Consider the following 14,805-nt stretch of genomic DNA (forward strand, 5'->3'; position numbering starts at 1 on the left):
TTCAGCTTGAGAAATGCTGAGCGTGTTCTTCCCTTTTGGTTTCCTATCTCCAGGTCTTTGCCTGTGTCATCATAATACGTTACTCTGTCTTCTTGGGCCGTCCCTTGAAATCTTCTGTTCAGCTCTTTTACATCATCATTTTTTTTTGCTTTAGCTGCTCGACATTCAAGAGCAAGTTTCAGAGTCTCTTCTGACATCGATTTAGGTCTTTTCTTTCTCTCATGTCTTTTTAATGACCTCTTGCTTTCTTCATGTATAACATCCTTGATGTTATTTCACAACTCGTTGGTGTTCGGTCATTAGTATTCAATGTGTCAAATCTATTCATGAGATGGTCTCTAAAATTTAGGCGTGATATACTCAAGGTCGTACTTAGCACATAATATATGTTCGATACACTTAGCACATAATCTATACTTAATACAAAATGACTGTTACACTAATGATAAACTTCCCCTGCCCTTGGTGTTCTTCATTCATGTAACGTCCTCATTGGGCTGACAAGTCAGCCCGGATTCTGTTTCTCCACCACTGCTCCTGTGGGGCTGGAGCCCCAGGCCACTGGACAGAGGCGAGCAGGAGGTGCAAAGGTCGGGACTAGATGCCGCCTCCCTCTCCAGAAGTACTCAAGTTCTCTTCTCCACTGTCGGCCCAGAAGGCGCCTACCTTGGGAGGGGCGTAAAGCCGCAGCACTGCGACTGCGAGGAGGCCATGACGCCTTGGGCGGTCGAGCAGCCAGCCTCCATGGCCTACCGTAGTGTACAACCCGTCGCCATGGCGACTGCCGCAGCGGCCCGGCTTGGGGGCGGAGTCAGGATTGCGCTCACCACGGCCTCGAGCCCGGCGTCCGCGGCCTGGGAGGAAGGCCAAATAGCAAAAGTGAACTCGGGATCGGGAGCTGGTCCCCTCAAGAGTTAGTCACTGCAGCGGATTTGACCCTAGGTACCAGAACAACTGAGGCAGTGGGATCACCGGCGACCATGGTGGAGGGAGGTGAACCGAGAGGCTGGAGCCACTTTGGTGGCGGGAATTGTAGTTTTCGGTGTTCCGAAGACTCGGTTGGACAGACTTACGGCTGAGCAGGTTTACACTACATCTCCCAAAGTTCCATAGCAGCTCGACTTGGGCCGTTCCTGACAAGATCTGCATTTTGGGATATGAAGTCCAAAATGTGGCAAGGCGTGGCCATGTCCAAAGAGAGGTGCTGGACTCGGACTCAGTTTCCCTGCGGCCCCGGCAGACTCGTTGGCTATTGGCTGAGCGGGGCGGATCTGGTCCCGCTCCTCCCCGCCCCAGTGACACAATAGCAGCTCCCTCCAAGATGGCGGCGGCGACGGCGGACCAGGGAGCTGGGAATCCGCAGGCTGGAGACACCTCCGGCGGGGGTGCGGGGGGCGGTCTGCCGTCCCCGGGGGAGCAGGAGCTGAGCCGGCGCCTGCAGCGCCTGTACCCCGCGGTCAACCAACACGAGACGCCGCTGCCGCGCTCCTGGAGTCCCAAGGACAAGTACAACTACATCGGCCTCTCCCAGGGCAACCTCCGCGTCCACTACAAAGGTATCGGCCACTCTGGCCACGGGAGAAAAAGCCTGGAAAGTCTTTTGGACGGTTGCGCTGTCCGGCTCCAGTCCCATCACATCCCTTCCCCGGCCTGGGTGCTCTGGGTTGGGTCTTAGTTGCGGGGGGCCCAGGGTGGTCGGGCTGACCAGGCCGAGGGTGACTGCCTGATTTTCTCTGTCCTCAAGAAACTCGAGGTCCAGAGAGCTGCAACAGGTGTCCAAACCCAGTGCTGGGCTGAACCTTCCACCCGACGGCTTCCCTGCTTGATCAGCTCTAGCTGGGTCTTTCAACACTTCTTAGTTTCAGGAGTGCCTGAAGAAAATTATGGTCACATTTCCACCAGTAGCCAGATGCCCATGGGCTTGCTCTCCTGCCAGACATCTCAGACGGGGCCTCTCTTACCTTTAAGTGAAGATTTTCCAGGGTGGACCCCTCTTCCTGCTGGTCTCCTAGGTGGGCTGCCTGTATCCTGAAGAGACTGCCAGTAGCACTGGGAAATCTTTCACATGCACCTACACTGCTTGTAGGCTCATTTTTGTTTGTATGGGAGACAGTTTCTCAGGCAGGGCTGCTATTTTCAAGAGGAGGTGAACCAAGGGTGGGAGGTTTACATGGTTGCTCAGCTGTTGTCTAATTATCCCTTGAACCTTGTGAGGGATTCCTCTGGCCATGGAAGTGTGAGCCTTTGAGCTTTTCTGAAGTTGCCGTGGATCAGGGAAGAATGAGGCTTCAATTTGCATTTCCTTCTGCTGAAATTTTTTCCTTGCCCTCTCTGCTTAGGTCATGGCAAAAATCACAAAGATGCGGCCTCAGTGCGGGCCACCCACCCCATACCTGCTGCCTGTGGCATTTATTACTTTGAGGTGAAGATTGTCAGCAAAGGAAGAGATGGGTAAGCCCCTCATTGCCACTGTCTTTTCCCCAACGTTGACTTGTCAGAGTTAGAGATCCCCTGGCTAACACTTGTAACTAATGTGAGCTGCTAAGCCACATTTGTGTAGCCAACTATCTGTGTAGTCATGGGTCTGGGCTGCAGATGGTTCAGTGGTGGACTGCCTCTGTTTCTTGACTGTGGCCATGGCCTGGTCTATGTAGTAGGCCTTGATAGTAAGTAGGTGGATTGGGGGTGGAGAAGGGACTTCTTTTTGGTGATGATGCAATGAGATACCTCACAGATCAGGGAAACAGTTAACAAGTTTACATTAACAATTCAGTGACCAGAATGGGGTTTCCCAGCTAGAGTATGGTGTCTGTGACTTCCCTCCTTTTACACCCTTGCCACGTTCAAGTTTCCTTTTTATGGCATTTAGTCGTGTGGGGGCCCTAGTAGACTTCAGAGAGATAGTAGAGGCTTTGCAGCATTTATCAAAGCTGTGGCAGTCTCTGGCCTGTCATCACAGGGTAAACAGCATGCACATGGTCAAAATCAGGTGACCTTGCTGCCTATAAACTTGTTTTTCATTCCAGAAACTTGAACACCAGTTGGACCAGCTCTGGGAAGATCTTCATTAAAGTCAGTGTTAGGGAGACTCCCTATTTTAGGGTGACCTAAACACACACAGAGGAGCCCTGGTGGTACAGTGGTTGAGTGCTCATCTTCTAACTGAATGCTTGGCGTTTCGAACCCACTAGTCACTCCACATGAGAAAGATGTGGCATTCTACTTCTGTAAAGACTCACAGCCTTGGAAACCCTATGGGGCAGTTCTACTCTGTCGTTTACGGTTGCTATGAGTTGGAATCAACTCAATAGCAACAGGTTTGGACAGGTATAGGAAATCAGAGGGAATACTAGAGGGAGATTTTTCAATTTTTCCTTTTTTTCTCCCAGTCTCTCCTTTTTCCAGTGATTGTGACAAAGCAGGTGTTTTAAGTTATGAAATAACATGATTGCAGTTGCTTTGGAAAGGCTTTCCTCATCAAATCTTAGGTCTACTGCGAGAAGTTTGCCAACCCTACCAGTGACCTTCGTGCCGACCCTGAGTGTGTATTCTTTAGCATTCAGAATACTTCCTCTCTCCTAGGGACAGTCCCCCTTGTGGCACATGCAAAATGGCCAGCTAAAATCTGTGCCGGGGGCAGGACTGCCAGAGTCAGAACCTTGTCTGCTTCCTCACAGTGACGTTGTCATTTCCCTGCCTGGGAGGTCTGTGTGGCTTTGGATAGGTCTTGGGGCTTCAGTCTCCTTGTTTGCACTGTGGGGAGCTAGGCCAGCATCTAATCTGCCTTTTAACCTCAGAATGCTGTGATTCTGAAATTCTGATAATGGGAATATATTGCATCTTTCACTTTTATCTATATCTAGAACTTTTATAGATGTTGTTGTTAGGTGCCGTCCAGTTAATTTCAACTCATAGGAATCCCATGTGACAGAGTACAGCCACCCTATAGGGTTTTCTAGGTTATAATCTTTAGGGGAGCAGATGGCCAGGTCTTTCTTGTAGAGCCAGTGGCTGGGTTCGAACTGCCAGCTTTTTGGTTAGCGGCTTAACAGATCACTTAACCATTGTGCCACCAGATAAAGTTTTATGTTATTGAAGGGCTTTAAAGCTCCTATTTTCCTTTCCTACCATCTGATACAAACACACATACTGTATATTTAATGTGTTTGAGCTAGTATGAATGAGAATGGTCTCTTAAAACAAACATTCCAAAAAATGGTTACTGTGTAGATTGAAGTGTTGTTTGGTGCTAGAGTTCCATATTGCCAAAGACACTGAGAGCCATTACTTAAATTTGTAGGGAGAAAAATGGATAATTTTGTCTCTAGTCCTGTAAATTTTCCAAAGGGGAGTTTTCAGACCCAGAGGTCTGGATTTTTTTAACTGACTTAACATTTTAGTTTAAAATGCATCTTACCGGAAAATCTGCATTTTGCCAGATGGCCTCACTGTAGGTGTTGGCCTGCAAGTCTAAAGAAAGTTGGGCATCTTCCCCCAGTTTCTAACCAGTAGCTGTTGAGTTAATTCTGACTCATGGCAACCCCATGTGTGTTTGAATACTAACTGAAAGGTTGGTGGTTCAAACCCACCTAGAGGCGCCTTGAAAGAAAGGCCTGGTGATTTGCGTCTGAAAGGTCACAGCCTTGAAAACCCTACAGAGTGCAGTTCTCCTCTGCACACACATGGTCACCAAGAGTCCCAACTTCTAGTCCCAGCATTTTGACATTAATATAGCTGTTAAGCTGGCCTGGATACCTCCGTTTTAAAAAGGTTCCATTTCATGGATGCCTGTGGTGGCCAGCTTTAGTTCACTGCTGTGAGGTAGCGAGGGTGTGAATGTCCCCTCATAGCTTATTTATGGAACTCCTAAAAGCCTTCTCAAGGCTGGGATATAGCCAGATGTTGGAATGCCCCAGGTGTGGTTTTGAGGAGGCCAAGGGCAGTTGCAGGACAGACATTGACCAGCTCGTTTCCTTTTTCCCATCAATGTTGGAGATGCATTTTTTTTTTTCTTTGAGCAGGGTTTTTTTTTCAATAAATTATAAATACTTTTTCCATCTATTGAGACATTAAAGAATTCCCAGTTAGCTAATCTTCATTCTTCTGAAATTATTCATTCACAGAGCAGGCCACCATTTCATATCTTAAATCCCAGGGCTCTCATGCATTCCTTGTGGGCCTCAATTAGGTGTCTACAGTGCCCTTCTCCTTTCTCGATGGTACACGCATCGCACGCCTCCTTGGTCTCTGGGCAGGCGCAGTAGGGCTTCAGCGGCTTCTTCTCCTGCGACTCAGGCGGGGCAGGGCTTGCGGCCACCAGGCCCGGCATCTTTCGTGCTTAAAGCAGCTAAGTACAGAGACCCGCGAAACACCTGCAGCCCTGGCAAACGTCGTCACTTCCGTGGAGATGCATTTTTGACCCTGGTTTAGTCCATGACCCAAGTGTTAATTGATTGTGAAGGTTTCCTGTGTTGTCTAGTTTGATCCTCATGGCATCTCTGGGAAGTGGCTGGAGCTGATGATAATGTGCCTGTTTTGTGGGTGAGTCTTGAAGTCCTGTGGTATTTGGTGGCCTCCCTTGGCTGCAGGGCATAGAGTAGCCTGACTTATCAGATGCACTTGCTTGATCCAAGACACATGTGTCCATGCTGCTGCTGCCTTTTCCCTATTGTGGCTGCCATTGGATTCCTTCCCTAGAGTGAAGGAATATGTGGTTGGATACTTAGGCGACCACAGTGTTAGGGGACAGAGCTGAAAGGTGCTTAGTGCCAGAGAAGTGTGGCATGCTCTGGGCTGAGTTTGACTGACTTATATCCCTTTGAAGTGAAACATCCCATTGAACTGAAACTTGTTTTTTTGTAGATTTGAATATGGGCCTCATTTGTAAAGGGTGTTTATGAACCCATTGTCAGTGTTATTATTGTACAGAAAGGCCTTCGTTCTGACAGTGTCTTCTGTAGAACACAGTAAGTTAGTCTAATCAGAAAAGTTTTTATTTCATAGAATGTTTTCTCACACCTAGACTATGTGCCAGACCTCATGCTAGGTGCAGAAAGAACAGATAAAGTCAGCACAGGCAGGCCTGTCCTCAGGGAACCTATGGTCCACCTACCAGAGGGTAGACTAAAAGGCTCACTGTGAGAGGAGGCAGAGCCTGGCATGGTTGTGAGGGATGAGTAGGAGTTTCCCAGCAGGCGAGACCTGTGTGGACCCATAATGGCTCTGGTCAGTTAACTAGCTCTATGTCGGGGTGCTGGGCTTTCTGGGCCCTCCCGAGATATAAGTGAAAACTGAGGAGGAGGAGGAGGGACTGTGTTTGATCCAAGAGCTTGGTGCAGACTGATGGGTTTCAAGTGCATTTTGCCGAGTCACCAGAGCTGTGAACCCCGGGGAACAGGTCTGGTGGGGCAAGGAGACATCAGAGCCTGCCCGTGGTGCCAGGAGATAGAGAGCATTCAGCGTGATCTGGCCAGGAAGTCAAGGAAGCCCTGAAGCCGAGGGTCTGTGGGAAGAGTGACTTTCTTGGGCAGAGCTCATGGACCTGTGGGTGTCCCTGGCTCTTAGTGATGATGCATAGAGGGTGTGGCTGGCCAGGCTGACAGATGCTTCACTGTGACCCTCAAAATAGACTGTAACATCATCCCAGCGGCAGAGGCCTCCTCTCATGTGATGGGTGGCTGTACCCAAGAACAGCAAGCCTGGGCTAGAACACTGGACCGGGTATGGGTGGGGCAGTGGTGGAGGGGACTCTCTGGTCACAGGCATACTGCCTTTGCTCACTCCTGCAGCTGACTTCTTTTGGCCAGACAGTAGTTGACTCATCCATTAATTCTGCACACTGTGATACAGCACCCCTTGCTTTGACCGAGTCCCAGGTCTGAGCACCAGGAGCACAGGTTTGATGCCCTGCCCATGAGGAGATCAGTCTAGAGGAGAGACAGACACGCCTGTGCAAATGACTTCCGAGAGTGGTATAAAAGGGCCAATCCATGGTGTGTGCCAGGCCCAGAGGTGGTCCAGAGGATGGACTTCCTCCTGTACCTGAGAAGTTGGGGAAGGTACAGAAGAGGCATGATGCTGAATCTGGAAGGATGAGTTAGGGGTTCCAGGTGAACATAGTGAGAAGCAGATGCTCCAGGCCGAAGGAACAGGGCATAAAAAGATGTAGAACACAGAGTATGAGGTAGGCAGAGACTAGATTGAAAATACCTTATGTGCCACAGCTAAAGAGCATGGGCTTTATCCTGGGGGCAGTAGCATTGTGTGGAGACTTTGGATCTGACCTTGGTTTTGAGAATGCATAGGTAAGAAAGACTCTGCTGGTCTGGTTTAGCCAGGCCCTTCTGCTGAAGGGCCAGTGGCTTTAGGTCCTTGACTCCAGGCGAGGTTTTCCTGTAGCTGGTTGGCTTTCCTGACCCTTGCCTGGCCTTTCTCTTGTATGGTGAGATGCAGGGGTAGAATGTTGAAGGCTGGTACCCAGGGAAGCTCCTGGGAGGTAAAAGGACTCTGCTTGTGTTCTCAGGTATTTTTGGTTTCACCAACTCCCATTTAAATGACAAGACTGTCCTCATTTTTATGCCCAGATGTCTCCCTCTCATGGGGCAGAATCACACAAAGTGATTTTCCAAGGAGATCGAGAGAGCCATTCAGTCAGTTGAGATCTCACCTGCCATGTTCCTAGTCTAGAGGGCCATCTGAGCCCAGGCTTTCCAGCCTGGGGACAGCCCATGGCTGGGCTCTACCCTGGGCTCCCTATTCTGCCACTCCAGGCTCCTAGCCTTGTGCATTGTACAGTGTCATTGAAGAGGCTGGTACACATCAGTGGACCTGGCAAAAAGGCCTTGTCCCGTCAGTCCTGAGAGGTAGGTGCCATCCTTGTCTAAGGCAGGTACAGATGCTGATTGTGTTTTGTACTCCCTGACTGCTCCCTGGGACTGATGGACTCCAGGCAGATGCTGAGCTTTGAGGCTGCATCTCTATCCAGGTAATGTGTTGTGCTATTTCTGGAGACATGGAATGCTTGGATGGTGGACATCTTAGAGTGTTGTATTGGTTACCTGTGTTGGGCATTAATGCCCTGGTTTAGCTGGGGACACTGGGATGTGGCTCTGGCATGGGGTGAGAGGGCCAGAGCCTACATAATGTCCACTTTTCCTGGTAGGACCTGTTCCTGTGCTGAGCACATCTCAGCTTCCCTGGGACCTCACTACTTACTGTATGTCACCATCAGGCTCCAACCGTGAGCTGAGAGTAGGGAATATGGCTGCCTTCTTTAGAACTTGGGGCCTTCCTTGGTCAAGGATCAGCCTCTAGAGAAATTTCTAGAATTTAGTTCACCCCCTCCACTCCCATTGTCTTTTCATTCTCTGGAACGTTTGGTCTTTTCTCTAGGTGAGTCACCTTGTAAGGGATTTCCTGATGGTGGGGAAGCAGGAACATGTCAGGTGGTGGCACAGGAGGATGGACTGAGCAGCTCTGGGGCAGGCCCAGTTGTATCATTCCTGTTCTGAAGCCATCGGGAAGGAATCAAGGGACCCGAGGTAGATGTCTGTGGTCGGGAGTCAAGTTGGAAAGAAGGGACTCATCAATGTCACTGAGAGAGGAATGGATAACACTGTATCTAAATGCAAGGACCGTCTCTCTATAAAGTCCATGCAAAATTCAGATACAGCATCTTTGTAAGAGTTTCAGAAAACCAAACCCCTTGGTGTCAAGTCAGTGCTGACTCACAGTGACCCTACAGGACAGAGTAGAACTGCCGCATAGAGTTTTCAAGAAGCACCTGATGGATTTGGACTGCCAGCCTTTTAGTTAGCAGACATAGCTCTTAACCACTACACCACCAGGGTTTCCTGTAAGAGCTCCAGGATCCTTGTAATTGAGACATGAGGTTGTGGATCTGTTGCTAGAAGTGCTGGAGAACTTGGTGATGGCACAGAGCCCACAGCCCCTCTGTCATGAGGGGACCAGAAAATGCCCTGGACTGTACAGGGGAGTGGGGGAGGGCTGGGTGCATCTTTGGCATCTCTCTTATGTCTCTCTGCTTTTTCTTCTTTTTAGACCTTAGAGTTTAGGGAGATGGCTTGGTATTTCAGAGAAGTTTAGTTGAAGTCAGGGATAGCAAGTATCATAGCTCAAATGCCCCACTGCCCCCTTAGCTTCCATGGCAAATGTTACTGATTGAGAACAGCACTCTTTCTTGGCAAGTCCGGACAGAGCCCCAGAATGTTCCTCAATGCATAGCATGCCAGGCAGCTGTTATTTTTTGGTTAGAGATGAAACCTACTGGCCTTCAGGGCCGAGGTGCCTAGAAGATGAGAAGTAGAGAGATGAGAAGGGTAGTTCTGCTCAGACAGTGAGAGCGCTCAGCTCATCTCTTCTGAAAGACAGTGCCAAGGCAGAGCTGAAACAAGAGTAAAGAAGCAGAGGGATGGTTTGAAAAGTAGAAGTGGCTATAACACAGTTTACAAAGGCATGTTTCTGAAATTGGCATGAGCTGTTTTATATAAAGCTGTTTTCATAGGAGCTATTATGCCAGGAGTTCAAGCACTCAGCTGCTAACTGAAAGATTGGTGGTTCATACCCACCCAGCAGCTCTGCAGGAAAAAGACCTGGCAATCTACTTCCATAAAGATTACAGCCAAGAAAACCTATTGGAGCAGTTTTACTCTGTTACATGGTGTTGCTATGAGTCTGAATCAATTGGATGGCACCTAACAACAACAGGTTTATATGTGTGTGTGTATTTATATATATGTGTGTTTTTAATCAAAATGTATTTTTATATTCCGAAACCAAACACATTGCCGTCAAGTTGATTCCGACTTACAGCAACCCTATAGAATAGAGTAGGACTACCCCATAGGGTTTTCAAGGCTATAAATCTTTTCGGAAGCAGAATGCCACATCTTTCTCCTGTGGAGTGCCTGGTGGGTTCAAACCACTGATCTTTTGGTTAGCAGCCGAGAGCTTAACCAATGCACCACCAGGGTTCCTATTTTCATATTACATATAGATAAATTTTTAATTGATAATTCAAAAGAACACAAAGCATCTGTCAACATGGGACACAGTGTAATTTGAAAAATAGCAGAATGAACAGAGAAGTGCAGGTTTAAACAAATGCAGGTTTATTCTCATTATATATACATTGTATCAGTAGAGGCCAGTACAGAAAACAAACCAGTCTAGACATTTCAAGCAAGAAGGGGTTTAATACAGGGAATTTGGTGCTTACAGAATCATTGGACTTAAGAGTTTCCATGCACATAGATGAGGCTACTTGAATAAAACCTCTTACTGAAAATAATGAAAGATGCTAGGTAAAACATTATAAACCAACAAACGCAAGGCCAGTTTCTGGATGAACACCTGTAACTAGAGAGTAAGGGTAATGGCTGAGTAACTAATTGCGTTTGCCATGCCCACATACAGTTGTGCTCCAGCTATGTAGCTACACAGGGCCAGCAAAGTAGAGGTTCAGGGCCCAGAGCCTACTGGTTGTGGGGTCTGATGAGAGCCCTCCCGCATTAAGAATGTGTGCCAAGTGGCTACACCTTCAGATTAAAGGCAGTGCATTTGTTTTTTTAATGTGACAGGCTCTGGAAAGTCAAGGCTGGGTACTTGAGACCTGAGTGAGACTCTGCCAGCCCTTTAGAGAGGAAGCCTAGAACCCAGGGTGTGTGAGTAACGTGCCTGAGCCATCCAAGGAGCTGTTCTGTCCCCTTGCTGTCTAGTGGGCTCCCTGGGTGCTCTGATGGTGCTGCTGGCAGCAGGTGTACAAGAGCCTCCTGACTCGTTCTCAGAACCACTGTCCTCTAAGCAAGGACATCCTAACTTGAGGGCCCCTTGTTCTCTCCTTCTGACCTGTTCTACCTTGGATGGTACTAGGGTCAGGTATGTCGTCTCTGTAATGCCCCTGTTCCAGTGTGGAACACAGAGTTGGGGCTCAGTGGGTGAATTTGGGGCTTCCTGGCAGAGGGACAGGATGCAGCACATCTGCTGGAAAAGCCAGTGTCATGGTGGAGGCTGTGGCTTTAAGCAGGTCCCTCAGGCTATGAAGTAAAATCCCCAGTGCCAAGTATCAACCCTCATTTCAGAGCTAAAGGACAGTTGGTGTTTTTCTGGAAATGTCTCCCAGGGACCATTTTGTAACCATTTTGTCTTCGAGATCCCCTCTGTTGTGGAGGCTTTTGACTTCTGTATTTGGGGTAGGCCCTGATGGGAACAAGATTGCCAGCCTGTTGAGCTGTGGCTGAGGTGTTACATGTCAAGATGAAACTGTCAGGTGAGATTCCAGGAGGTTCTCAGGGGTCTGGGTCAGTGGTGACTGGCCCACTTACCTGAGAGGGTTAGCAGAGGAGCTAGCACTCCCCTCCCCCACCCCCAAGACCCAGCTCAGCCCTGAGGTTGATGGCCTTACCTCTTCTCTCTTTTTCATCACTTCATACCAGAGCTCTGTGAGTCTGGAGATATCCAGGTATAAAATATCTAGGGCCTGACAGTGCATAAAGTCCACCTTTCCTCAAGGAAGAAATTGATAGAAAGCGAGAAGAGCTGGGTCTGTGTCCTTCACTTTTGTCACTGGTTGTGTGCTTACGGTGAGGGACTTCTTAATTATGGCCCTGATGTGTGGCCAGAGGAAATCCTGGTGGCGTAGTGGTTAAGTGCTACGGCTGCTAACCAAAGGGTTGGCAGTTTGAATCCGCCAGGTGCGCCATGGAAACTCTATGGGGCAGTTCTACTCCATCCTATAGGGTCACTATGAGTCGGAATAGACTCAATGGCACTGGGTTTTGGTTTTGTTGGTTTGGTATGGCCAGAATACTCTGATGCTTTCCCTTATGGTCAGTGCCAGATCCCACTTGTCCCACTGGGAAAAGCCAGACAAGGCTCATGCTGGCACGCAGAGGCACAGTGATGTTCTTGGTGACTCTTTGATTACTCTTCTAAGGTACCATCTCCTCCATCTTGTGCTTGCACCTGGGCACAGTGCATTTGGAACAGTACACAGTTGTTATTCTTCCAAGAATCGAAATCTCTAGGTCAGAGCTGGGATAGAGTTTAGGAGCCCTGTAGTCTAACCTCTCCTCTTCTGATGGGGAATGTGAGATGTGGGTTGAAACCCAAGACCCACCATTCTCAATTAGGGTGGAGAGTCTCAGCCCAGGCTTTCAGAGTCGGTGTGTGTTGTCTTCGGAGCCCTGCAACTCTTCAGACGCTTCCTTTCAGAAGGCAGGAGAGGAATGTTCTTCGTGTTGCCAAAAGGGTTCCCTGTGTGGGCTGCTCCAGGCCGTCTCCCAGGGCTGGCTTGGGGATTACAACAAAGGGGTGGTCTCCTTCCCTCCAGGCCTTGTTTTGCATATCTGGAGGGTGTGAGAGTCTGGTGGCCTGGATTTCAGAGGTCCTGTCCTATGTCCACACCAGGACAGAACCCCTTGTCAGCTGGAGCTGTGCTGAATCAGTCTCACTGCAGCAGGGTCCCCTGAGGAAGTACCAGGTGTTATGTGAGCTGGGCTCCTGGCTCTTCTGCTCAGTGGGGATTCTGATTGTTTCCTGATGCTCCTGAAGGTATGCTTGTCTGATGCAGCCTCTGCCCTCCTATCTGAGAGTCCTGAACCTCAGGACTCAGGGAGCTGGGTACACTGAGGGGCTGACCATGTAAGCCAAGTCCCCCATGTATCCCTCTGTCACTGAAATGTTGCCTTGGCATGATCCAAGGAGAGTCTGATAGGGGAGAACCAATAGCCTCTTCAGATTGTGGCCATCAGCTGACTTTTTTTTAAATCTACTAAAAAAAAATTTTTTTTTTTTAGTAGGCTAAGACTAAAAAAAACTAAGACTAGATGAGGTTTATTCAGGCAGAAGATTTGTGAATCAGGAAAAGTACTCTACCAAGTATCAGCAGAGGTTGACTTATATTGACAAAACATGGAAGCAAAAGCTTATTTCTGGTTGGCTTATACAAGTTACTATTGAAGCGCTGTCAGGATTTCATTGGCCAAGAGGGTGGAAGCTATGTCAGAATCTCATTGGTCGGTGAAGGTGGCCTGATTTACAGGAAAGCTAGGCTTAAGTTTTTGTAGACAAGTCTTAGAGGTGTTGTCCACCCAGCTGCCAGCACCATTTTGTCAACCACACGACTCCATCAGCTGTCTCTTAAAAATTATTTTTCTATGATTATAAAAGTAATTTGTGTTAATTTTAGAAAACCTAGAAAGCAGAAAAGAAAAAAGATGAATCCAAGCTGACCAGAGTCTGCTCATGTGACAGCAGTGGTGTCAGCAGACTGTTGTTTTTGGGGGGAAAGATGGCAGAGGGAGGTGGGGGGGTCATGGGCCCCAGGAACCACCACTCCATTCTGAAGGCAGGTCATTTTCAGGGCTCCAGCTTGCCCTCTGCAGCCTAAGTGTGGACCTGGCTATGTGGTCTGCTGTGGGTGTGGTCATCTGAGGGCCTTTGCTGTCCGCTGCTTCTCCTCCATTCTGCTCTCTGGAGAATCTTGACTCAGCTTGGCCTGATCAGCGCCCACTCCATGCTTTCACCTCTCTGGAGCAGGGGTTCTTTCTCGGCTGCCTGTTGGCCCCAGAACCCAACAGACTGCTTGAGTCACTCTTCTTCTTTTGTTTTGTTTTTTATTGTGGTAAAAATATATAGATGAAAACATTTGCCATTTCAGCCTTTTTCTCATGTACAGTAACGTGACGTTAATTACGTTCATCATGTTGTGCAACAATCGCGACTATCTGTTTCCAAATTTTTTATCACCCTTAACAGAGACAAAGTGTTCTTTAAGCACTTACTCCCTCTCTTTCCGTTCCACCCGCCCTTCGTACCCACTAATAAACTTTGGGCTGAATACATTTACGTATTATAGATATTTCATATAAATGGGGTCGTACACTATTTGCCCTTTTGTGTTTGACTTAATTTCACTCAGCACAGTGTTTACAAGGTTCATGAGAGTCACTGGTCTTACAGTTTGCATTGATGCTTTGTCAGTGAAGGGGCTAAATTGAGCAATCAGAGGTAGATGCATGGCCTCATTGCCACCCAGAGGTTGCGTGTTGTCCTGCTCCACTTATTGGCCATCTCTCCTCTCTAGCACATGGTATTTGTTCTTTTCCACCTTGGTGCCATGTAGAAGAAAGGGGTAAATTAGAGAGGTTTACCGTACTTCTGCTCAAATTATAGGGTTAATAAGGAGCCCTGGTGGCGCAGTAGTTAAGTACTCACCTGCTAACCGAAAGATTGGTGGTTTGAACCCACCAGCCATTCTGTGGGTGAAAAGACCTGGCAGTCTGCTTCTGTAAAGTTTACAGCCTTGAAAACTCTATGGGGCAGTTCTACTCTGTCCTGCAGGGTTGCCGTGAGTTGGAATCAACTTGATGGCAATGTTTTGGTTTTGTTTTTAATAGAGTTAATAATCTCCTCCCTGCCCTTCCTCCCCCTGCCCAGCTCCTTACATATATCCTGCTGTTTGAAAAGAAAGCCCTGGCAGGGAAGTGACATGGCAGAGAGCTAAGTTCTGTCTTTTCCAGTCACCTGCGTAGGGAGTGAAAGCCCTTCTTGCCTCCCAAGCCCAGGATGGGAGTGTTCCTAGTGTAGCCTGACCTGTTTCCAAGAAGGAGCAAATGCTCACCTCCTTTCTCCTTGACGGCCCCCAGGTCCAGGTCTTTGAGCATGGCCTACTTCTTTCACCAGAGTCCGATGCTGGCAGAGCCTCCAGCACATGAACAAGTAGATGGAGTGGGGCTCTGGGAACACAGATAGTTGCCCACTCGTCACCCTCCCCGCCCTGCCACA

The 14,805-nt window shown here is 48.5% G+C and overlaps 2 protein-coding genes across 5 annotated transcripts in view; one reads left to right on the forward strand and one right to left on the reverse strand.

Moving 5' to 3' along the window:
- Positions 1-879: 879 nt before the first annotated feature.
- The window catches only part of RANBP10 (RAN binding protein 10), a 73,529-nt gene continuing 59,603 nt past the window's right edge, over positions 880-14,805 (forward strand). The window contains exons 1-2 of one of the 4 annotated variants that reach the window (XM_010596741.3): positions 880-1,556; positions 2,340-2,451. In XM_010596741.3, coding sequence (XP_010595043.1) covers positions 1,322-1,556; positions 2,340-2,451 — 347 coding nt within the window. In that variant the 5' untranslated portion in view covers positions 880-1,321. Of the gene's footprint in view, positions 1,557-2,339; positions 2,452-14,805 lie in introns of those variants that run through there. The other 3 variants (XM_010596740.3, XM_003417024.4, XM_023556570.2) reach the window with 3 other exon arrangements.
- LOC100654904 (cytochrome c oxidase copper chaperone-like) lies at positions 5,094-5,344 on the reverse strand. Its single transcript, XM_064273917.1, has one exon. The coding sequence runs from the start codon at positions 5,327-5,329 to the stop codon at positions 5,138-5,140; it is 192 nt and encodes a 63-aa protein (XP_064129987.1). The 5' UTR covers positions 5,330-5,344; the 3' UTR covers positions 5,094-5,137.

The sequence above is a fragment of the Loxodonta africana genome, chromosome 21 (assembly GCF_030014295.1).
Source record: "Loxodonta africana isolate mLoxAfr1 chromosome 21, mLoxAfr1.hap2, whole genome shotgun sequence".
In the NCBI taxonomy this organism is placed as follows: domain Eukaryota; kingdom Metazoa; phylum Chordata; class Mammalia; order Proboscidea; family Elephantidae; genus Loxodonta; species Loxodonta africana.